Here is a 23,275-nt window from a genome sequence, read left to right on the forward strand (position 1 = left end):
AGAGCAGGATGCGGGCAGGCCACGCTCCCCAGGGACCAGGACGTGGCATATTTGTGGACTGTTCTCTTTTTAAATTTTTTTTTATTTTTTACTAGAGGCCCAGTGCACGAAATACGTGCACTTGGGGGGGGGGGTGTCCCTCAGCCCAGCTTGCACCCTCTCCAATCTGGGACCCCTCAGGGGATGTCCGACTGCCTGTTTAGGCCCGATCCCTGTGGGCCTAAACCGGAAGTCGGACATCCCTCTCACAATCTGGGACTGCTGGCTCCCAACCACTCACCTGCCTGCCTGGCTGATCACCCCCAAACCACTCCCCTGCCAGCCTTATCGACACCTAACTGCTTCCCTGGCGGCCTGATCACCCCCAACTATCCTCCCCTGCCAGCCCGATTGCCCCCAACTGCCCTCCTCTGCTGGCCTGGTTGTCCCCAACTTCCCTCCCCTGCAGGCCTGGTGCCCCCCAACTGCCCTCCCCTGCAGGCCTGGTCCCCCCCAACTGCCCTCCCCTACAGGCCTGGTCCCCCCCAACTGCCCTCCCCTGCCAGTCTGGTCACCCCTAACTGCCATCCCTTGCAGGCCTGGTCCCCCCCCTGCAACTGCCCTCCCTCCCCTGCAGGCCTGGTCCCCCCCAACTGCCCTCCCCTGCAGGCCTGGTCCCCCCCCCACTGTCCTCCCCTGTAGGCCTGTTCCCCCCCCAACTGCCCTCCCCTGCAGGCCTGGCCCCCCCCAACTGCCCTCCCCTGCAGGCCTGGTCCCCCCCAACTGCCCTCCCCTGCAGGCCTGGTCCCCCCCCACTGTCCTCCCCTGCAGGCCTGGTCCCCCCCCCACTGTCCTCCCCTGGAGGCCTGGTCGCCCCCAACTGCCCTCCCCTGCCAGTCTGGTCACCCCTAACTGCCATCCCTTGCAGGCCTGGTCCCCCCCCCTGCAACTGCCCTCCCTCCCCTACAGGCCAGGTCACCCCCAACTGCCCTCCCCTGCTGGCCATCTTGTGGCGGCCATCTTTGGCCACATAGCGGTGGCCATCTTGTGCAAGGGCATGAGGGTCAATTTGCATATTAACTATTATATAGGATTGATTTCAGAGAGGAAGAGAGAGAAACATCCATGATGAGAATCATTGATTGGTTGCCTCCTGCACGCCCCACACTGGGGATGGAGCCCACAACCCGGGCATGTGCCCAGACCGGGAATCGAACTGTGACCTCCTGGTTCCTAGGTCGATGCTCCACCCCTGAGCCACAGCAGCTGGGCAGCCCTTCGGTTTAACACAAGTTCCAGGCCCGGTTCTCATGGGCCCCGGCCTCTCCCGGAGCTATCAGTGTGGGGAGGGCTGGGTGGCTTAGGTCCACGGGACCAACCCTCAGAGCTGACCCAAACCCTGTGGCGAGGAGGCTGTTCTCGGGAGCCTGCTCGTGCGCCCCAGCCAGCCCTGTGCCAGCCCGGGGGCCAGGCGGCTGCCCTGTGCCAGCCCGGGGGCCAGGCGGCTGCCCTGTGCCAGCCCGGGGGCCAGGCGGCTGCCCTGTGCCAGCCCGGGAGGCCTGCCTGCCTGGGAAGGCCCTGGCAGCCCCTGCAGTGCCTGCTCCCCTCACGGAGCAGAGCGTGTCTCTGCACAGTGGCCCCTCCTGACTCCCCCTCGGCCCTCCACACCCAGAGAGGCAGCAGACCTGGGGGGGCGGGGGGGGACAGCAGGACCAGCTGCGATGACTGCCCACCCCCTGCCCTGACACGGACCAATCAGGGGAGAGCGACCCTGGAGGGGCCGCCTAGAAAACAGATGACTGTTCTGCTGAGACCCTCCCCGGGGACCTCCCTGGAGATTCCCGCCTGTGAGAGAGATCGAGCACCAGGACAGAGGACCCTCTGAGACCCCTTCCTGCCGTTCCCTCCCTCCCCCCATCTCCTCCCCCCACAGGTGCGCATCTCCTAACCCTAAGGGACCCCATGAGGCTGGCAATGGCAGTGATGGGCAGTGGCCCCTCGTCCCAGGCTAACCTCTGAACTTGATCCTGACCCCCCGCCCTTTTTTGTTAATGGAAAGTTTTTTTAAAGTTGATTTTAGAAAGAGGAAGTAAGAGAGAGAGAGAGAGAGAGAGAGAGAGAGAGAGAGAGAGACGGATGGATTGCCTCCCATGGGGATGGAACTGAAACCTGGGTATGTGGCCTGACTGGGAATCGAACCCTCCACCTGACAACACTCCAAACCACTGAGCCACACAGGCCAGGCCAAGGCCCCCTCTTCTCCGGCTCCCAGGTCGAGGGCCACCCGCCTGGGCGCTCCCGTGGCTTCGCCTATGCTCAGCCCTCCCCGGTGTCACTGGCCCCAGGGGTAATAAACGGTCCCTCAGCGTCACCTGGCCTCGCTTGTGAAATCTTTCCTGCACGGAGTCAGCGACCCACACCCTACGGGCGGGGGTCCCCTTTCTGTAACACAGCCCTGAGCTGCCCGGGGCCGGGGCTGTTGTGTCAGTGATCAGGGGAGCGGCTTCCTGGGGGCACAGGCCCGAGGGAGCTCGCCCAGAGGGAGGGGGCGGCTGCTCCTGGGACAGAGGGGAGGACAGTCCCAAAGACGCCCGGGCGGGAAGGAGGCCGTGTGAGGGGGACGTCAAGGATGGGCGGGGCCTGGAGCTTGCATAGCGCAATGCGGTGGGCGGGACGGACCAGGTGTCTGACCCGTGGGGTCAGGCCCAACCTGGGCTCTGTGAGCTCGGGCCTTGGGTTCTGGCGAGGAAAGAATTCAGAGCGAGACCCACTCGCAAGAGAACTTTTTAAAATTTATTTTTGGATATTTTTACTGATTTCATAGACGAAGGGAGACGGGGAGAGAGATAGAAACATCGATGATGAGAATCATGGACTGGCCTCCTGCACGCCCCCCACTGGGGATGGAGCCTGCAACCCGGGCCTGTGCCCTGACCGGGGAATCGAACCGTGACCTCCTGGTTCCTAGGTCAACGCTCAACCCCTGAGCCACGCCGGCCGGGCTGTAAGAGAACATTTATTGGGCCCTGGCTGGTTAAGCTCAGTGGATAGAGCGTCGGCCTCCAGACTGAAGGGTCCCAGGTTCAATTCCGGTCAAGGGCACATGCCTGGGTTGCGGGCTTGATCCCCAGTAGGGGGCGTGCAAGAGGCAGCCAATCAATGATTCTCATCATTGATGTTTCTATCTCTGTCTCCCTCTCCCTTCTCTGAAATTAATTTTAAAAAATTTTTTTAATAAAAAAAAATAAAGAGAACATTTAGAGAACATTTATTGGGTAGATCTCAGAACACTCATTGGAAGAAGGAATTCCTAGCAGAAATGGGCTCAGGAAACAAATGATGGAGGTAAAAGAAGGGCCCTTGGAGCTGGGGAGGGAGGAAGGTGATGGTGACGGGCCTGGGAGGGGGGCGGGGAGGGAGGAAGGTGATGGTGACGGGCCTGGGAGGGGTGGGGCTAGGTCCTCCGTCCTAAGGGCTTTAGGGGAGATTTTAGGGGAGGCCCCAGGGGAGGATCCAATAGGAAATTCAGCAGTTCCCCAGGTGTGTCCTTCAGGGTCGGGATCTCCCCTGATGGCTTGGCGGGTGCCGGGGTGGGGGTGGGGGTCACACTCACTGCAGCTGGCCCTGACCTCAGCCTCAGCCTCAGCCTCAGCCTCAGCCTCAGCCTCAGCCTCAGCCTCAGCCTCAGCCTCAGCCTCAGCCTCAGCCTCAGCCGGGGCCGGCTTTGCTGCTTCTCTGGGCCTGGAGCTGAGACACAGCTGAGGCCTAGATGCTCTCTCAGGGAGGAAAGGCCAGGGGGTCCAAACCACAGGACCCGCGATATGCGGGGGGAGGGGGGGAGGGGAGGAGGAGGGTCACCAGGGCAAGGTCCCGTCCACAGTGGATTGTCCCGCGAGGCCTGGGGCTCTCCGCCTGGGGACCTCCCGCTGTTCTTGCCCGACTCATGCCCACGGCCTCCAGCACCACCACGTGCTCCCTCACACGTGGCCTTGGTACCCGTGACGCCGGCGGTGAAATGGCACCAGCTGTTACCGGCCAAGTCGGATCCAGCTCTGGCGTGGGGCAAAGAGAGAATTCGGAGCCCAGGACTCCAACGGGAAGGGGTTGTTTATTTCAGACGTCACCGAGGGAGAGGGCAGCGGCCAGCTGGGCCTCATGCACTCGGGAAACGCGTCCCAGAAGCAAAGGAAGGGACCTTGGAGCTCAGCAGAAAGAAAGGAAAGTGCATTCCTTTGGAAAGAAGATTCCAGTCCCGCCGGCGGGGCTCAGGGGTTGAGCGCCGACCTGTGAACCGGGAGGTCAGGGGTTCGATTCCCAGTCAGGGCACAGGCCCGAGCTGTGGGCTCGGTCCCAAGTGTGGGGCGTGCAGGAGGCGGTCGATCTAATCACTGATGTTTCTCTCTCTCTCTCTCCCTTCCTCTCTGAAATAATAATAATCAAAGAATATTCCATCGGGTGTGCTCTTGGGCGGGTGGGGGCGGAGATCCTCGAATCTTAAAATTCTTTTTTTTTTTTTAAAATATATTTCATTGATTTTTTACAGAGAGGAAAGGAGAGATATAGAGAGCTAGAAACATCGATGAGAGAGAAACATCGATTCAGCTGCCTCCTGCACACTCCCTACTGGGGATGTGCCCGCAACCAAGGTACATGCCCTTGACCGAAATCGAACCTGGGACCCCTCAGTCCGCAGGCCGACGCTCTATCCACTGAGCCACACCGGTCAGGGCCGAATCTTAAAATTCTTAAATATTTAATATCAAAGATCAAGAATGCATTAGAAAGATGGACAGGGCTTGACTCATTAGACCACAGAAAGCTGCAAATGGCTGTCTCAACTGGGAAGAAAGTTGCTCAAACACACTCACAAATACGCCTTTCCAGTTAAAACAACGGCGATCCCAGGAGACAGAGGAAATAGCTCCGGGCCAGAGGCGACCTGGAGAAAAACAGCCTCAGACCGACTCTCCCGCAGAGCAGAGGAGCGGGAACGTTGCCCGGCGCTTCTAATGAGACCAGCATAATCTTGGGAAGAAAACCCAACAAAGAACCATTTTAGAAATATATGTTTTTATTGATTTTGGAGAGGAAGGGAGAGAAACATCCATGAGGAGAGAGAATCACGGCTCGGCTGCCTCCTGCCCGCTCGCCCGCTGGGGATCGAGCCCACAACCGGGCCTGTGCCCTGACCGAGGACTCGAACCCTGACCTCCTGGTTCCTAGGTCGACGCTCAGCCACGGAGCCACCAGGGCCGGGCCCAACAAAAACATTTCATGTAGGAACACGAGAGGCTGATTTCACTCCTACACAGGGGTGCAAGACGCCACACAATATAAGCACAGCAAATGCGAGAGAGAGGCTATCTCCACCCACGTGGGCGCACTCTTTGGATGCCAGATGGGTTGCACCTTGGAAAATCAAGCAACGCGATTCACCACGTGATCCCGCCGACAGAGAAAAGAAGAAAAAAAAAATTGTTGAGCATCTCCGTCAACGCAGAAAAAAGCATTTGATAACATTTCCCAACTTGCCCTCAAAATACACTCTCTCAGGGGAAGGCGGCTCGGCTGGGGCGGTAAACACCAGACAGTGCACAGAGGAGGGGCTAGAGAGCTGTCCCCCCAGACAATGCACAGAGGAGGGGCTAGAGAGCTGTCCCCCCAGACAATGCACAGAGGAGGGGCTAGGGAGCTGTCCCCCCAGACAATGCACAGAGGAGGGGCTAGGGAGCTGTCCCCCCAGACAATGCACAGAGGAGGGGCTAGGGAGCTGCCCGCCCCCCCAGACAATGCTCAGAGGAGGGGCTAGAGAGCTGTCCCCCCAGACAATGCTCAGAGGAGGGGCTAGAGAGCTGTCCCCCCAGACAATGCACAGAGGAGGGGCTAGAGAGCTGTCCCCCCAGACAATGCACAGAGGAGGGGCTAGGGAGCTGTCCCCCCAGACAATGCACAGAGGAGGGGCTAGGGAGCTGTCCCCCCAGACAATGCACAGAGGAGGGGCTAGGGAGCTGTCCCCCCAGACAATGCGCAGAGGAGGGGCTAGAGAGCTGTCCCCCCAGACAATGCACAGAGGAGGGGCTAGGGAGCTGTCCCCCCAACCCCCGCAGCCGGTGGGATTGCATGACCAGTGTTGTTAGCAGCGATGCTGGCCGGCGCTCGGTTCTTGGGTTCGGCAGATCGGGAATTCCGAGCCAAGAGCCGGGAGCCTGTCTTTGCGATCCCACGGGTACGTGAGGCCATAGTGTTTGTTTTTCTCGGTGGCTGCCCTGACCTAGCATAATGCCCTCAGGCCCTACGCGTGTTTTTGCAGGTGGCCCGATCTTTTTCTCACAGGTGAGGGAACAATATTCCATGGTACATATGAGCCACCTCTTCTCTATCTAGTCATCTCTTTTAAAAACAACATTATTATTATTTTAAATGTTTTTATTGATGTCAGAGAGGAGGGGAGAGGGAGAGAGAGAAACATCCAGGATGAGAGAGAGTCACGGACCGGCTGCCTCCTGCACGCCCCACACCGGGGATTGAGCCCGCAACCCGGGCCTGTGCCCCTGACTGGGAATCGAACCCTGACCTCCTGGTTCACAGGTCGATGCTCAACCGCTGCGCCAGGCCGGCCTGGCAGCGGCTTCACGTATTGACGCATTCATTGATTGATTCCTGTATGTGGCGTGACCACTGGGCTTGGATGTCTTGATTCCTGGGGGTTCCATTTCCCTGAGGTGGGGGTCCCTGCCTTTGATATCCCTAGGGAGGGAGTCCATGCCGGGCTCCGGGAACTTCCGCCCTCACACAGACCCAGACAGAAGCCCTGCCCCCTGGGGCCCCTGGGAAAACCCTGTCAGGTGTTGGGGCTTCCCAGCCTGGTCTGCCCCTGGCACAGAGGATGCCTGATGCCGGGGGCCCAGGCAGCACACCCCTCCTCCCGCTGGGGAGGGGCAAGGGCAGCTCCAGGCCTGTCCCAGAAGTGGGGGGGGGGGCTGGATGCTCAGGGGAGCCATGCTTTACTGGGGGGGGGGGGAGTGCAGCCTCAACGCCAGGGCCTGATGGGGAGGAGGCTTGGCTGCCAGGCCCTTCCTGTCCCTCCCCCCCCACAACCTTCCTGCTCGTCCACCTGGAGGCCCCTCACATGGTGGCTGAGGATCCCACGGTGCCTCTGAGGCTTGTTGTGGGAGCTGTGAGCCCCCCGAGCCCCCCAGGCGCATGTCTGCTCCCACGTGTCCGACTGCCTGGACCACCAGACTGACCTCTCACCCACAGACGAGCACCCGGCTGGGCTGCTCGGCTCAGGAGACGGGGGGGGGGGGGGGGGGGCGGGGGCTGCCCCACCTCCTGTGCAGTGGGAAGGACCCACCCGCAGCCAAGCCAAGGGGTCGCTCAGCCCCCATCCTGAGCTGGAAGCCGGAGGCGGAGAAGCGGGGGGTCTGGGGTCTGGAAGGGCAGGAGGCACCAACCTTCTTGCCCTCCTTTCCTCTTCTGGGCCCCGTCCCTGGGAGTCCCCCAAATCCCCCGCATTGTGTGTGCTTGCCCACTTCCAGAAACCCCGCAGACTAGACCTGCCCCTGCCACCCAGCCCCCTACCTCTGTCCGGGCCCCTCACCAAAGGGGGCACTCTGGGGAGGGGGGGCAGGTCTGGGCTGCCACCTGGCAGTCAGTGCCAGCTGGATAACCTGGGGTGACCGGTGCAGCTTCGAGCTCCTGAGACTTGGGGACGGCTCCAAGCCCTCCCAGCTGAGCTGCACGGGGTGAGGCTGTGAGCACAAGCTTGTGGCCCAGCTGCAGGCGGGGGCTCGCTGCCCTCCCTCCCATGTTCTGGGTCCTGGCGCAGCCTCCACCTGGGCTGGCCGTTCTTACCCTCTGCTTCCCCCATGTGGCCACGCTTGGTGCTGCAGGCCACGGTGAGGAGGGCTTCCCCAACCACCCCATTGGTTTTTAGAGAGAGTGGGGGAGGGAGAGACAGAGAGAAACATGGACGTGAGAGAAACACATCGATGGTTGCCTCCTGCACGCCCTCAACCAGGCCCAGGCCCAGGCCGGGGACGAGCCTCCAACCGAGGTACATGCCCTTGATTGGAATCAAACCCAGGACCCTTCAGTCTACAGGCCAATGCTCTATCCACTGAGCAACACCGGCTAGGGCCCTCCCGAGGCTCTTCATCCTGTAGGCACGCTATCCCCTTGGCCCCTGCCCCTCAGACGGAGATGCCCGCCTGGCACAGGGGGCACCAGCCTCCAACCCCACCCTCCTCGGTGCTTTCTGACATGCAGAGTGCAACTCCTACCCTGTCAGGCCCTCCATGACCCCCATGACCAAAGGGAACTTGGGGCTCCTCGCCGTGTTCCCAGGCCAGCCGCCTGGCCCTGGAAGAGGGGCCGGGGCTCAAGGGGGCAGCAGTGGCATGGCCCTGTGCTCCGTGTTCAGCGTCTGGACTCTCCTGGGTGGCGTGTCCGGGGACCCAGAACATGGACCCGGGTCAGAGGACGTTGGGCATGCCACCAGCTTCGGGGCACTGCCGGGACAGGGTGGGGGACCCAGGGCCAGCTTTCTGCAGGTGAAGGGGCAGGTGGTGGGACTGGGGAGGGCAGGCTGGCTCCATCCGTCTCATCGTCTCATCTCCTGGCCACCCAGGGAGGCATCCCAGACACCACCCCCTTCCTCCCCACGCCACCAGGGGTCCCTGTCTCAACCCACTTCTCGGACGGAGGGACGGAGGCCAAGGAGGGACCTGACCCAGGACGCTCTGGACCCTGAGGGGCATGTGGAACTCTCTGGAACCAAAGCACAGCACGAACACGGGACGCCAGGGCGGGGCAGCACGGCCTTGTTTTCTCCTGTTACAGGCACGCGGGCTGTTTCCGTGACATTTCAGGGCGTCGGTTACAAGCCTGGCGCTCAGAGGGTGACTCTTGGCTAGGGGTCCTGCGACCTCGCCATGCCCTGGCCTGGGCCCACCTGCCATGGTGGCTGGGCCCAGGGGCTGAGGATCAAGGCAGCTGAGTGTTGGGGCACCAGGTGCCCGTATATCAGGCATCGGGCGCCGGGATGAGGTATTGACAGTTGAGTACCAGACGCTGGAGGGCTGGGGCTGGGAGGCAGCTGTTAGAGCTCAGGGCCATGGGGCCTGGAGTCTGGGGAAACGGGCTCGGGAGTGCACAGTCAGAGGTCCGGGCCGAGGTGGCAGAGCAGGGCCCTGCCTCGGGACCACGGTGGTCAGGCATCTGGGCCCAGGTGCCAGGCTTTGGCGCGCTCGGGAGTTGGGGCCTTGCTCCGGGGAGGCTGGTCTTCGGCCCCAGGTGGCCTGGCCGGGTGCAGAGTGCCCCTCTCAGGGCCTCGAAGTCCAGGTGGTCCTGCAACAGAGAAGAGGGCTAGAGCAGGCTCCGCCATCCCACCAGCGCAGGGGGCCCCGGGGCCAGGGAGCCGAGCGGGGGCAGGACCGTGGGGGCGGGTCTCACGTGCGGCTTTTCCTGCGTCGCAGCAGCACGTAGATCAGTGTGACCACAGCCACCGTGGCCAGGCCTCCAAAGATGATGCTCAGCAGCACGGCGTGGCTCCGGCCTGGGGAGGGGGCGGGAGGTCAGCGCGGCCCGGAGCGGAGCGCGGAGTGGGGCGGGGTCATGAGCGCTTGGGCAAAGAACGTGGGCGGGGCCACTGTGGGAGGGGCGGGGCCAGTGTGTGGGCGGGGCCGGACCAGGAGGGTGGGGCCAGTGTGCGGGCGGGGCGGGGGCAATTGTGTGGGCGGGGCCTGGGGGCGGGACAAGTGTGTGGGCGGGGCCATGCTGGGCGGGGCGTGACAAGTGTGTGGGCGGGGCAGGGCGGGGCGTGACAAGCGTGTGGGCGGGGCCATGCTGGGCGGGGCGTGGTAAGTATGTGGGCGGGGCCGGGCTGGCCGGGGCGTGGCAAGTGTGTGGGCGGGGTCTTACGGGGTTGGGCAGCAGGGGTCGTAGGACCAGGGGGCCGGGCTTCCTCACCTGGCCGGCAGGTCGGGGTGGGCCTAGACCAGGTGCCGTCGGCCTGGCAGTGGCTGACCTCTGCCCCGTCCAGGCTGTAGCCGTTGTCGCAGTGGAAGAAGACAGTGGAGCCCATCAGGTAGCGGGTGCCATCCTTTCGCCCATTGGGGGGCGGGGCCAGCCAGCCGCAGGACACCACTGGGGCGGAGACAGGGTGCAGATGACAACCGTGAGCCGCTGGGAGGCCCTGTCCCCGTGCAAGGCGCCTGCCCCTCCCCGCGACGCCCTGCCCCCCTCACCAGGCTGCAGACTCTGCACATGCCGTTGGTGCAGCTGGTGGGCCGCCCGGGTGGCATTGCCCACGCTCAGGCTCCCGGTGGCGGCCACGTCGAAGCTGCAGAAGTGGTCGTCCCCGCACAGCTCGGCTGCCTCGGCGGCCTGCCTGGGGCTGAGGGGCATCTCCTCGGGGAACAGGGGCTGGAAGGTGGGGTCATGCTTGGGCCCGTACAGGAAGTTGTTGACCAGGAGCCGAGAGTCATAGGTGAGCAGGGAGGAGGCGTTCCTCACGGCCCCTGGGGAGACACGAGGCAGGCCTGGCTGGGGGTGTGGGCCTGGGGTCTCCTGGCTGGGGGTGGGGGCCTGGGGTCTCCTGGCTGGGGGTGTGGGCCTGGGGTCTCCTGGCTGGGGGTGTGGGCCTGGGGTCTCCTGGCTGGGGGTGTGGGCCTGGGGTCTCCTGGCTGGGGGTGTGGGCCTGAGGTCTCCTGGCTGGGGGTGTGGGCCTGGGGTCTCCTGGCTGGGGGTGTGGGCCTGGGGTCTCCTGGCTGGGGGTGTGGGCCTGGGGTCTCCTGGCTGGGGGTGTGGGCCTGGGGTCTCCTGGCTGGGGGTGTGGACCTGGGGTCCCCTCCCTGCACTGACCCCGCCCTGCTACGCTCCTCCCCCCAGCGTGGGCCCCGTCACTCACAGTCAGCCCCAAACCGGTGCAGCTCCCGGGAGCTTGCAGTGGGGGGCAGGACCTGGCCGTTGCGCAGCGTGAAGTCGTCGGCGGGGTTGTCATTGAGTGTCCCCAGGAGGCCGCACGTGTGGGTGAGGAACTTCTCCGGCAGCAGGACGGCCACGCTCAGGAAGGGGCCCTGGACGCTGACCTCCAAGCCCGCCCCCGACGAGAGCATGATGGACACTCTGTCCCCGGCGGCCACCGACAGGAACATGCCTGGCACAGGTGGTGTGGGGTCAGCCTCCTGTGGGCCCTGTGACCCCGCCCCCCCAGGATGGGTGGGCCTGCATCCTTGGGCTTCCGGGGAAGGACAGCGCCCCAGGACCAGCGCTGCTCCTGGGACTCCACGCCGGGCCCACACCGTACCGGGACCCCCAGCCCCTGCTGATCGGGGGTGCCCAGGCCCTGAAGAGACACCCCGCCCCCCCCGATCTGAGGCCATGCGTGGGGTTGCCTGTTGGCCCTCCATCCCTGACTGGGAGGCAGCAGCTTCTGCCCTTGCCAGGGTCCCTGCATTCTCAGTGCCCACAGCCGTCCCACGCGCCCACGCCCCCAGCCGGGAGCCATTTCACTCATTCACTCCCTGAGGCCGCGGCACCGGGAGGGCAGGGGGTGGACAGGGAGCGGCTGCTCCTCAGCCCCCAGCCAGCTTCCCGGGAGCATGGCAGCTCCCAGCTCCTCCGGTTCCAGGGAGGACGCACCCCCGTCCTGGCATCTCCGGACTCTGACCAGGGAGGGGGGCGGGGGTCAAGGGCTCCCTGGGCGTGAAGGCTGAGGACCAGACCAGGTTCTCCAGGCCGGACTTCGCTCTAGGATCCTAGAGCCATGTCTGCCCACAGCCGCCCTGGCAGGGCACTTCAGGTGGGGGGGGAGGGGTGCAGTAAAGAGGGCTGCCTGTGGCTCCATCTCCACATCTGGACCCTGGACACAGCCCTGTCCCCAGCAGGCCCGGGAGAGGCGGGAGGCCGGGAGAGGTGGGGAGGCCGGGAGAGGCGGGGAGGCCGGGAGAGGCGGGAGGCCCGGGAGAGGTGGGGAGGCCGGGAGAGGCGGGAGGCCGGGAGAGGCGGGGAGGCCGGGAGAGGCGGGAGGCCGGGAGAGGCGGGAGGCCGGGAGAGGCGGGAGGCCCGGGTGGAAGAGCCGGGTGTCGGGACGGGCAACCTGCCTGGCCGCCCACTCACCCTTCAGGTCCATCCAGTTCTGCTCGGCGAAGCTGAGCACCTCCTGGTTCAGCAGCACCTGCAGCGGCCCCGCCCCGCCCACCAGCCGCACCTCCACCACGTCCGAGTTGTCCTCTTGGACGGCCACAGCGGTCAGCCCGGTGCCTCGCGCCTGCACGCCTGGGGGGTTGGGGGGGGCGTGCAGAACGGGCCCACTCAGCTGCAGCTCCCCAGCCGGGTGACCCTGAGCCGCCCCAGCCCCTGGGCCCCGGCCTCACCCTCGGCCGTCATCCCGGGCTCGGCGCGGGCCTGCACACTCAGGCGGGTCAGCGCCGACTCCAGCAGCACGTACTCGCCGCGCCCGTTGAAGGTAAAATTGGCGCCATCGAAGGTGACAAAGTGCGGGTCCCCGAAAGCAGAGGCTGTGGACAGTGGAGGGTCAGCGGGCCGCCCCCCGCCGGGCCCTGCCCCGGGCCCCCCGCTCTGCCGGGCACCCACCGAGGCGAGGGGGCCGGTAGCTGCGGCAGTCGCTGGAGGGCCGCCGGCGCATGTAGCGGGGACAGTCGGGCGCCCAGAGGCAGCAGTGGTAGAAGCTGATGACGTCGTAGAGCCAGTGGGAGAGGCCGGGCACGCGGGGCGGGGCACGGAAGGGGGGTGAGCCCCAGTCGTGGCCGCGATCCGGGGTGCTGCCGCTGGTGCTGTCGGCCGTCAGGATCTGCGTGCCTTCCTTGGTGTAACAGCACTGCTGGCCGGCGGCGTACCGGGGGCTGGGGGGCCGGGCAGGTCAGCCAGCAGCGGGCACCCCGCCCCCGGGCCCCGCCCCCAGGGACCACCCGGGCTCACCTGGCCTGCACGGAGCGCACGCAGTGCACGGCCCCCGGGTGGTAGGTGCACACGCTGCCCCGCTCCACGTCACAGCCGTAGTCCGTCTGCAGAGCGGCGGGTGGCTGTCAGGCTCTGCCAGGCCCATCTCCCAGCTCGGCTCCCACCAGGGCCCTCGGACCCCGGCCCCACCTCCAGGGGCCTCCGTCTGCCCAGCCTGTGTGGTCCTGGCCCCACGTGCACCCTCGCTGGTCCCTGGGCCCCGGCCCGGGTGGGGACTCACGTGGAAGCGGCCGGAGTCGGCCCGGGCCTGGGCCAGGGTGCAGGGGCAGTCGGGCAGCTCCCCCAGGAAGTCGGGCAGTTGGTCCTCCAGCTCCTCCCAGGCCTGGCACTGCTTGCGGGCCCAGGCCACCGGGTCGGCCTGGAAGTCCTGGCCCAGGTGCCAGGCCAGGGCGTGCTCGTTGCTCCAGAGTGCCTGCACGTCCCTGCGAGACGCACACGGTAAGGGCTGCCTCCCCCGGCTGCCCGGCCTCCTGCCAGGTGAGGTGCGGGCAGCGGGCAGCGGGCAGCGGCCCTCCCGGCCTCCGCGCGTCCTTACTTGGCGCCCGCGTGGTGCTTGCTGCTGACGATCCTCAGCGCCCCCAGCTCCCACCTCTGGTAGTTCTGGGGCGCGGGCTTGGGCACGAAGGTGAAGGAGCCGGAGTTGGGGGTGTTGGTGTCCAGAGAGTACAGGTAGGACCATTTTGCCATCCACTCCCCTGAGTATGGCTTCCCTGAGGGAGAGAGGCCCCCATCAGCCCTGCACCCCGGCCGAGGACCCCCGGGGCAGAGGAGGCGTGGGGGACCCGCTGCTCCCACAACCCCCTCCTGCCCCTGCACTCAGGGTCACTGTCCCTGCTCCGGGCCAGACCCAGGACTCAGAGAGGAGGGGGCAGCAGCCTTTCTGTTACCGGGAGGCCAGGCATCCCCGCCCCCCGGCCCCCGCACTGTTCCCTCCGCCCTCACGCCCCTGCCAGTTCCCCTTCCGGGTCCACACTGTCCTCACTGCGGTCCCTGCTGGGGCTTCCCCCTCCGGGGATTCCCTTTCCCTCCTCCTGCGAGCAGCCGGCAGGGGCCCACCTGTCTCCTCGTAGCCCCACAGCTCGATGTTGACGGCGCTGCTGGGCAGGGCCGAGGCGTTCCAGGTGAGCGAGAGGTTGCCCCCGGAGCCCGGGGTGCCGTAGTATTGCCAGAGGGTCTCGTTCACCAGCTGGCTCTTCTCTGAATCCGACACTTTGCTGGGGTGCACTGAGCAGAGGGAGAGGAGGTAAGGGGGGCCCTGGGGCCCGGGGAGTCCAGGGCAGGAGCCCCTGGGGCTCTAAGGGCCTCGGGGACCCCCGGCCCCTCACAGTGGGAGGAAAGGACAGAGGCTGGGAGAGCGGGGCCCCCCCCCCCTGGCCTGGCCCAGCACTCTGGGGTGCCCCTGGGGCCCCCACACCCTCTGGGCGGAGACACCTGTCTGGATGCCACGGGGATGGGGGAGGAGCTCGGGAACCCAAATCCCTGTGTCGGGCGGGGCCTCTGGAGGGACTGGCTCGGCTTGAGTAGCAGGGCGGGGTGCGCATAGATCAGCACCGGGACAGTCCCCACGGGGCGGGGCGCGGGCCCGGACCAGCAAGGGGTGCTCACTAGCCAGCCAGGTGCCCGATCGCGGGAAGGAGCGGCCGTTGTCCATGGAGATGGTGAAGGGGATGCGGCCCGTCTCGTAGAGCAGGGGTGACACACAGTGGACGCGGCCCAAGGAGTCCACGTGGCCAAGGGTCTGGACACTCTCCTTAAACCTGTGGAGGGCAGAGGTGGCGGGAGAGGCCGGGCCAGGCTGGGCGGCGGGCCCCTGAGCTCCCTGGGGGACCCATGCAGCCCGCTGTCCCCATCCTGGGTTCTCAGGGCTCCACCCAGCACGTGGGCGGGGGGCGGGGCGGGGCCCCCAGCATGCGCGGCGGCCCCTCGCGCTCCCACCTGCAGATCACGGCCTCGGTGGGGCTGGACCACTGGAGGTGCTGCACCAGGAAGTCCTTGCCGCCCATCATGGAGCCCGAGTAGGGCTGGATCTCCAGGCAGAAGTCCCGCATGTCGGGGCAGCAGTTGCCCAGGCCGGTGCAGGTCGGGTGGCAGGAGCACAGGCTGCCCCGGTCCCCACAGCGGTTGGAGCAGGTCCCCTGGGCCCCTGGAGAAGAGGGTCCTGAGCAGCTGTTCCCGGCGGAGGCGCCCCCTCCCCCCCCCCCCCCCCCGCCATTCCTGTAGGCCCCGTGTGTTTCCGGGAGCCCATTAGAGAGGAGCGTGCCCGGCAGAAGGCGGCCGGGGTTGTACGTGGACAGTGGACACCCACAGGGCCTGTGGCCGGGTGATTCTCATGCAGGTCACCCAGCAGTTCACCGAGCGACGGGCTAGCACGAGGGGAGGAAGGGCAAATGCCTCCAGAGGTACAACTCTGTGGCGTCGGGAGGAGCCCCAGCCCCAGCAGGTTTGGTATCTGCTCCGGGACTGGCTGCCACAGACAGATGAACAGACAGGGGGACAGAAGGACAGGGGGATAGAGCCTCGGCCTGCAGACGGAAGGAAGGGTCCCGGGTTCGATTCTGTCAGGGCACATGCCCGGTTCCAGGCTCCATCCCCAGTAGGGGGCGTGCAGGAGGCCCCCTCCGCCACCAAGTCCGGAGCTGATGCACCCTCACTGGCCCCAGGGACCTGTCTGCACGACTTGGTAGAGGTGCTGAGGCTGGGGTCACCCCCTAAAGGGGACAGTCCAAGGTCAGGCCTGGGCTGAGCCTCCCCCGTGGCCACCCTCCACCCAGAGGGCCAATAAATATTTATTGACTGAGGATGAGCTGGCGGCTCCCGGAGGTGGGGCTGAGTGATGCCGGGGAGATAGGTGGCGGCTCTTCTCTGCTGGGGAGACAGGGACGGCCCGGCCCAGGTCTGGAGGCCCGTGACCTCTAGCCTTGCCCAGAGGGCAGGGGCAGGCGGTGGGGGGCGGGAGTGGGACTAAAGGGGGCTCCTCCGAGGTCAAGCACACCCTCCATCAGGGCTGGGGTTCAGGCCAAGGGCTTTCTGAGCCTGCCACCTGCCTAGCTACTCCCCTCCCGGGCAGCAATGCCTCCCGGCTCCCAGGGTGGCCCCTTGACCCTGGAACCCCCAATTTCTTCCCACGGCCCCCAGTACTGCCCACAGCTAGTCTGACAGATGGTCCGAGGCTGAGCCCGGAGGGGCATCTGCTCTGGGACTGTCTGCCACAGACAGATGGACAGACGGGGGGACAGGAAGACGGGGTGGGACATACCTGCCACGGGCCAGGGGCTGGGGCCGGGGGCCGTCGCGAGCAGCAGCAGGGCCCAGCGCAGCAGGAGCGGCTTCATGGTGCAGCGTGTCTGCAGCCGGTGGTGCAGCAGTGCTGGGAGGCTGGGAGGCTGCAGGCCGGCTGAGTTCCAGAGCCCGCCCCGCCCTCCCCGCCCGCCCCGCCCGCCCCGCCCTGCACCAACGCCCCGCCCTGCCCGCCTCACCCCGCCCAGACCCGCCGGACCCTCACTGGGTCCCTCTCAAAGTCCACAGGTGCCTGTGCGCGCCAGCAGGGCCCCATCTGCGCCGTTAGCACTTTCCTGGCCGGCCTGGGACTCGGGGGTGGGGCCCGGCCCCGGCGGCCAGACCTCTGGGGCCAAAGGAGCCGGATGTCCAGAGGCTGGGGCTCTGACCGCTGGATCCCAACCCTGGCGCCTGCTGAGTGGCCCGGGGAGGCTCCCGGAAGGGCCAGAGCTTTGGGGGTGGGGGGAGGGGGTCAGGCGGGATTGCCCTTGGGATCTCAGGATTCCACTCCAGCGGAGGCCCCACCTCTAGGCCTCAGTTTTCCTGCAGGGAGGTGCCTGGGCCCTGAAGGAGGGCCCCGGGGCATGGGGTGGGGGTAGGTGGGTGGGAGTTGAAAGGTTCCATCCAGTTTTGCTGGCTGCGATCTCAAGGGAGGTGGTGATTGGGGAGGGATGGGCCCGGGTGGGGAATAGGACCAGAGCCCGGGATTCTGGAGAGAAGCGTCCCAGCCCCACCTCGCCGGGCAGTCACTCCGGAGTTTGCATAACCTCCGTGTCGCCCTGCCTCCTGGCGGTATAGGTGAGGCGGCAGGTCCCCGGGGCTGGGTGTGCAGACTGACCGTCCCCCCCCCCCCAGAGCCATCGTCTCAGCCTCCCACCTGTCAGACAGGAGCACAGTGGGACCACCGTGTGTGTCACTAACAGATCAGGAGTAGTTGGTCTTAATTCCATTAAAATCAGATGCCTTTTTAGGATAGGGCCGTGGTTGGCAAACTGCGGCTCTTTGGCCCCTTGAGGATGGCTCTTCCACAAAATACCACAGCCTGGGCGAGTCTATTTTGAAGTGGCGTTAGAAGAAGTTTAAGTTTAAAAAAATTTGGCTCTCCAAAGAAATTTCCATCGTTGTACTGCTGATATTTGGCTCTGTGGACTAACGAGTTTGCCGACCACTGGATAGGGGATTGCCATATTTATTTATTTTTTTAAAATATATTTTATTGATTTTTTTACAGAGAGGAAGGGAGAGGGAGAGTTAGAAACATCGATCAGCTGCCTCCTGCACACCTCCTACTGGGGATGTGCCCGCAACCAAGGTACATGCCCCCGACCGGAATCGGACCTGGGACCCTTCAGTCCGCAGGCCAACGCTCTATCCACTGAGCCACACCGGCCAGGGCGGGGATTGCCATATTTAACCATTAACCTTGATCAGGATCTAGAAGTCCTGAAAGCCTTAAAGCAGATACAGTTGCCATTAACACTTGGACGAGGTTTTTATTTTACTGTTGTTTGTTCGTCCGCAGAGGATCAGTCCTGGATGTTAAGCAAGGAATCGCTGCTGCAGGTAAAACTGGTTTCTTCAATGACGTTGATGCGCTCACTTTCTCTGTTTTGAATATTGGAGTGACATTTATTAAAACTTTTAAAATTAAAGGGTGCCGTCGAGTTGCGAGAAGTCCACTGGATTCCTCGCCAGGAGCTGGGGCAGGAGCTTAGACCCTGGGCTGTGACCGGCTCCGCCTCCGGGTCTGCCAGCCTGTTCCCCGGGCACCGCCCCTCTCGAGTGGCGGGCGAGCCGGAGTTGCGCCAGAGAGGTGGCACCTGCAGGCACCCGGGAAGCCAGTGTTGGGGGGATGGAAACACACCTCCCAGCTGGGCTGCTGGGGGCCTGGGCACCTCCTGTGGGCATGAGGCAGGTTCGGAAGAAGCTAGGAAAATTCCTTGGCAAGTGGGATGGGAGAACAGAGGCAGAGAGACCCCCTGACCTTTCATATCGCTGCTCATGCGGTGTAGACAGAGGGCCATGACCTTTCCGCCCAACAGATAACAGCTAGGTTAGTGCAGCTCCGGGCCCAGAAAAGCAGCAAAACCAGGACCCGTGGCAATGACTGATGACACCTGGTGCTTTCCGGTCGGCAGAGACCGGGGCCCTGAAGGCTCCCAGCTGGAAAGCCGAGACATCTTCTAGTCATCAGCCCCTGCGCTCCCAGCCTTTGGCAAACTCTCAAAACAGCACTGACCGGTGTGCTCCGTGGTTAGAGCGCCGGCCCGCTAACCGTTCGATCCTGGCCCCGGTCAGGGCCGGTCGGGGAGGCAGCCTACGATGTGTCTCTCTCACATCGATGTTTCTCACTCTCTCTCTCGCTCTCTCTCCTTCCCACTCTCTCTGAAAATCACTGGAAAAAATATCCTCAGGTGAGGATTAACATCAAATGAAAGGCCAAGAAAACTCTCCAGGAGCGCAGCGTGGCGCCCCTAGGAGCACGCCCACACCCACGCCTTTCCCTTCCTCCTCTTCTCCCCCCACAGGCACCAACCTCCTAACCCTAAGGGTCCCCAGAGACTTGCGACCAGGGGAGCAATAGGCGGCAGCAGCTCCTCCCAGGCTCCCCCCTGAACTGTCTCCCAGGCCCCCTTCCCTCCCCCTCCCCTCCCCCTTCCCACGGAGCCCCAACGGCCCAGCCTGGGCTCCTCTGTCTGCTGAGCCATCCATGCTTCGCTGGCCCCGGCTCTAAGAAGCGTTCCCTCAAAATCACCTTTCCTGTAGGAGATCGGGAACCGCACGCCGGGCCGAGGCAGACCCGCTGGGGGCCGGGTCCCCTTTGGGCTAACGGGCCGGCGGGTGGGCACAGAGGCCCTGACCGGGGAGCGGCCCGGACACCCAGCCTGGGGGCTGGCGCGGGGCCTCAGCCCGGGTCCAGGTGTTCCTGGGGTCGGGTTAGGGAAGGCCGGTGGGGGGTGAGGGGCGGGTGGAGGTGTGCCGCTGGAAGGCCCTGGAAACGCCCGGCCGTTCCCAGGAAGCGGTCCGAGGACCAGGAGAAAGGAAGGCGCCATTTCCCCTTCCTAGCCCGGCACCGGAGCTGCGTGCTTCTATTTACTTATTTATTTATTATTGATTTCCGAGAGGGAGGGAGAGGGAAACAGCGATGATGAGCGAGAACCATGGATCGGCTGCCTCCTGCACGGCCCCTACTGGGGATCGAGCCCCCAACCCGGGCCTGTGCCCTGACTGGGAATCGAACCCGGGGCTGCAGTCTGCAGGCCGACGCTCCACCCACTGAGCCACACCAGCCAGGGCCAGGGGATGTTTTAGGAAGAGGAAGGGAGAGACGTCGGTTGGCTGGCCTGTGTCCTGACTGGGGACTGCGACCTTCTGGTGCAAGGGCCAGCGCCCAACCACCTTTGTATCTGGCAGGAGCCCCACTCGTGTGGCTGGTCCTGTGAGAGGGCGTGTGGGGGGCCCTTCCTGACACAGCCCCGGCGCCTCAGGAACCCCTAGGGCCCCACCACATTGGGGTGCAAGCCAGCTCCTCAGCACAGCCTGGGCCCTGCCTGCCCCCTGGCCTCCCCGATCCCCACAGCAGAGGGACCAGCCCTCACCCGTGTCCTCAAGGGGCCTCCTCACCCCCTTCCAGGTCTGGCTCGCCTCATCGGAAGGACCTGGGAACCTGGGGGCTGCAGCAGGCCGATGGGAGGAGCCTGGGGACTCTGACAGCCATCGGCCGAGGGAGCCCCAGGTGAACAAAGACACAAAAGGAACAGCTGCATCTTTATTAGAAAAGAAACCCAAAAAAGGGAGTGAGGGACCTGACACGGGCAGGGCCCGCTTGTCGCTGGCCTGGCCGCGGCCCGGCTGGGCTGGGCAGTGAGTCAGCATTCCACAGACAAGGCGGCCGCGGTGCCAGCTCCCACCATCGCCGTCCTTTCCTCGCGGCTGAGCTGGGCCTCCCCGGCCCCTTGGTGGGGCCAGCCCCCCAACCCGGGCGGGCAGGGAGGAGGCCCCGTGGGAGGGAGGCCCGGGAGCTGGGGGTGCGCGGGGCCGGGCGTGGCGGGCGGCCCTCAGATGTCCATGTAGTCGTCCTCGTCCGTGTCGCTGTCCAGCGAGGACTCCTGGCTGGACGTCTCGAGGACCTCCAGCGCCGGCTGGCACAGGCTCTCCTTCCGCACGGTGGCAGCCGACTGGGCGGACAGGATGGCTGACTGCAGACCGGGCGGGGCACTGGTCAGGCGGCCGGCCGGCCCCAGGCCCCCGCGGCCCCAGCCCCCGCCCGCCCCCGCCCGCCCGTCACCTTCAGTTTCTGCTTGGTCTCCTCCGAGACGCTGCCCTTGGGTGAGAGCAGGGTCGGGGTGGGCGGCGTGACGGTGATCTCGGGGGGGAACTTGGTGGCGGCCGAGGGGATGACCAGCTTCGGCATGTTGGGCAGGGGGCGAGCTTTGGCCCGGCCGGGCTCCGCCTGGCCCAGGTGGCCCTCGGGGGGCTGGGCACTCCCACTGCTGGGCACCCTGGAGCTGGCCGCTGGGGATGGGCCACGGGCTGAGCCTGGCTCGGTCTCCAGGGCCTACCTCCCCGCCCCTCCCCAGTTCGGACCCAGAGCCCAGGGGGTCCGTCCCCTCCCGCTCGGGCGGCATGGCTGTGTGTGCCGGAGCCCGAGGCAGCGGTTCCGCTGGCAGCCCCTGGGGAGCTGTGGGAGCCTGGCCGGCCTCCACGTCCCTCTGAGCCCTGCCTTTATAAGGAGCAGCTCTCTCAGCGCGGCGGCGCCAGCCCTGCCTCCGAGCAGGTCTGAGAGGCTCGGCCCGAGGAGTCCCGGGGCCTGGCTGGGTGGGGCGGCGGGCAGCAATGGGCTCTGACCAGGCCACTGGCCACCCTCCCTGCCGGCCTGCCCCGCCCATGTGCCTGCCTCCCGGTCCCGTTGGGCAAGGGCCCCCCTCCGCCCCATCAGCAGCTGGGCCGGGGCGCCGCCTGCCCTCGCTTCCCCTGTGGAGCTGAGGGTGGGAGAGGGACTCTCGGGGCTCCTGTCCTACCCCTCCCTACTCACCACCCCCACCAGGCTCCTCAGCTGGGGCTCCCCTGCCTGTACCCCCCATCCTTCCAAGGGAGGGAGGCGCTGCTGCTGGGGAGTCACCCTGGCTGCCCTCCGAAGCCTTACCCTGGCCACCGGTGGGCTCGGCACCGGGATGGGGGGCGGCCGTGGCAGGCCAGCCGTGTGGCTCTGCTGGGGGGCCCTGGGGGGCCGTCTTCACCTGCTCAGCGCATTGCGGCTCCGGGGGCGGGAAGCCGGCATCCTCTGCCCCTCCTGCCAGCTCTTCTCGCTCTGGGGGCACACAGCGGGCTGTGGCTACAGCCTCACCCAGCCCGAGGCACAGGGCCCTCCCCCACGCCCGGGGACACCCACAGGGGACCTGCTCGGGGGTGGGCGGGGGGCAGCTGTCTACGCCCCCAAGGGGCCCACGGACCAGCAGCGGCTCCTCTGGGACAATGGCTTAGTGAGGCCAGGCTGCTGCTGGCGGGAAGCCATCGCCCCTCCCCGCACCTGGACCGTGGGCACCTGGCACGGGGGTGGCCACGCCGAGGCCACGGGCCCCCACCCCCGCTCACAGGAAGGGCGAGCAGAAAGTGCGACGAACTGCTACGCCCAGACTGGAGGGGGCGGTGTGCGGGCGCCGTGCCCTCCCATCAGGCCACACCTTCCCTGGCACGAGGCAGGGCCAGGAACTGGCCTTGGTCGAGCCAAGACTGGATGGGCCCGACGGACGAAGACTGCACCATGGCCAGCAGCCAGGCCATTAGCCACCGTCGGCTTGCTCCCAGGCCCCGGCCCTGCCCTCTCCGCTCCCCGCTGCACCCCGGCCTCTCCAGGGTCCGGGTCCTGACCCTGCTCCCCCCTCCTGCTCACTCGGGCCCAGAAGCCCCTGCCGCACTGGCCAGCTCCCCTACCCTTCCCCTCTGCTCTGCCTGTGGAGGGCCCTCTTCCAGGAGCACCCGCCTCCTCCCGCAGGTGAGGGGCCGCCCTGCCCGGCAGGAATGACCGACCGCTCCTGGTGCCCGACACAGGCAGGCGTGGACACAGGCAGGCGTGACCAGCCCAGCCCCGGCCTGTGGCCTCAGGTCCCGAGGACAGAGGCTGCCCTGCTGCAGGCCTGGCCACTCCCGGCCTCACTGCCGCCTGGCCATCAGCGCAAGACTGTCCGCACACAGCGCGGCGGGGAGCTCCTGGGCCCCTGTGCGCCCTCCTGGGCCCGGGGCAGGGAGAGCAGGCCTCCTGCCAAGGACAGATGGCGCCCCACAGCCAGGCACGTGCCCACGAGGCAGGCCCCCTCCTGCATGAGCCCATCAGCCCGCCCTGCCCCCCACTCAACAGGCCTGTGAGGTCACGTGTGCACAGGGTCGCACCCACCCCAAGCCTCCCCCCTAGGACTTTATCCCTTTATCTGTTCATCCCAAGATAAAGAGATAACGGCTCAGCCAAATCAGGGCTGGGTCCCACCCTCCTCACTGCACTCTACAGACCAGGAGACTGAGGCAGGCGGGTGGGGGCGGGGGGAAGGTTCAGGGTTCAGAGAGGTGGTGCAGGGTGTGCCCCGGGGTGAGCGGCTGAAGCTGGGGGCCCTGCCCCCCCTCCCCCCACTCCTCAGGTACTGGACTCACCGGGGCCGGGGGAGGCCATGCTGGGGGTGGCCTCGAGCCTGTGTGGCTGGGGGGGCCCGGGGTCCTTGGATGGGTCTGGGGTGGAGGCTGACACGGAGGGGGGGCAGGGGGTGATGGCGGAGGCGGCCGGCAGCACAGGCCGGGGCTTGGGGTGGGTGTCGCCGGGACGTTGGAGAGGGTCTGCTGGCACCGGGTCGGGGGCTGCGGGGGCCACAGCCGCAGGGAAGAAGTTCTCCCGACTGTCCTTGGGGTGCTTTGGGGTGGTGGGTGTGTCCCCTGAGGCCTGTGAGGGCAAAGGGAGGTGAGGAAGGCAGGCTGGGCAGCCCCGAGCCTGCGCTGTCCCACAGCCCCACTCGGCCTCGCTCTGCCCCACGCTGCCCCCGAGGACCCT

General features: G+C 65.9%; 2 protein-coding genes across 3 annotated transcripts in view; both read right to left on the reverse strand.

The window, feature by feature from the left end:
* Positions 1 to 8,779: 8,779 nt before the first annotated feature.
* SUSD2 (sushi domain containing 2) lies at positions 8,780 to 16,327 on the reverse strand. Its single transcript, XM_080649816.1, has 15 exons — positions 16,220 to 16,327; positions 14,899 to 15,106; positions 14,569 to 14,720; positions 14,020 to 14,187; positions 13,499 to 13,673; positions 13,184 to 13,385; positions 12,922 to 13,007; positions 12,577 to 12,845; positions 12,357 to 12,500; positions 12,100 to 12,258; positions 10,889 to 11,137; positions 10,227 to 10,499; positions 9,949 to 10,125; positions 9,433 to 9,535; positions 8,780 to 9,327 (listed from the first exon to the last, which is right to left on the reverse strand). Exons 1-15 carry the CDS (start codon positions 16,293 to 16,295, stop codon positions 9,303 to 9,305), a joined length of 2,466 nt encoding a protein of 821 aa, XP_080505942.1. The 5' UTR covers positions 16,296 to 16,327; the 3' UTR covers positions 8,780 to 9,302.
* Positions 16,328 to 19,995: 3,668 nt separating this feature from the next.
* CABIN1 (calcineurin binding protein 1) overlaps positions 19,996 to 23,275 on the reverse strand; it is an 80,475-nt gene continuing 77,195 nt past the window's right edge. For both annotated transcript variants that reach the window (XM_080650108.1, XM_080650107.1), the window contains exons 34-37: positions 22,885 to 23,167; positions 21,386 to 21,550; positions 20,528 to 20,754; positions 19,996 to 20,438 (exon numbers count right to left, since the gene is read on the reverse strand). In XM_080650108.1, coding sequence (XP_080506234.1) covers positions 20,298 to 20,438; positions 20,528 to 20,754; positions 21,386 to 21,550; positions 22,885 to 23,167 — 816 coding nt within the window. In that variant the 3' untranslated portion in view covers positions 19,996 to 20,297. The remainder of the gene's footprint in view (positions 20,439 to 20,527; positions 20,755 to 21,385; positions 21,551 to 22,884; positions 23,168 to 23,275) is intronic.

The sequence above is a fragment of the Plecotus auritus genome (genome assembly GCF_963455305.1).
Source record: "Plecotus auritus genome assembly, chromosome: 13".
Classification (NCBI taxonomy): Eukaryota; Metazoa; Chordata; class Mammalia; order Chiroptera; family Vespertilionidae; genus Plecotus; species Plecotus auritus.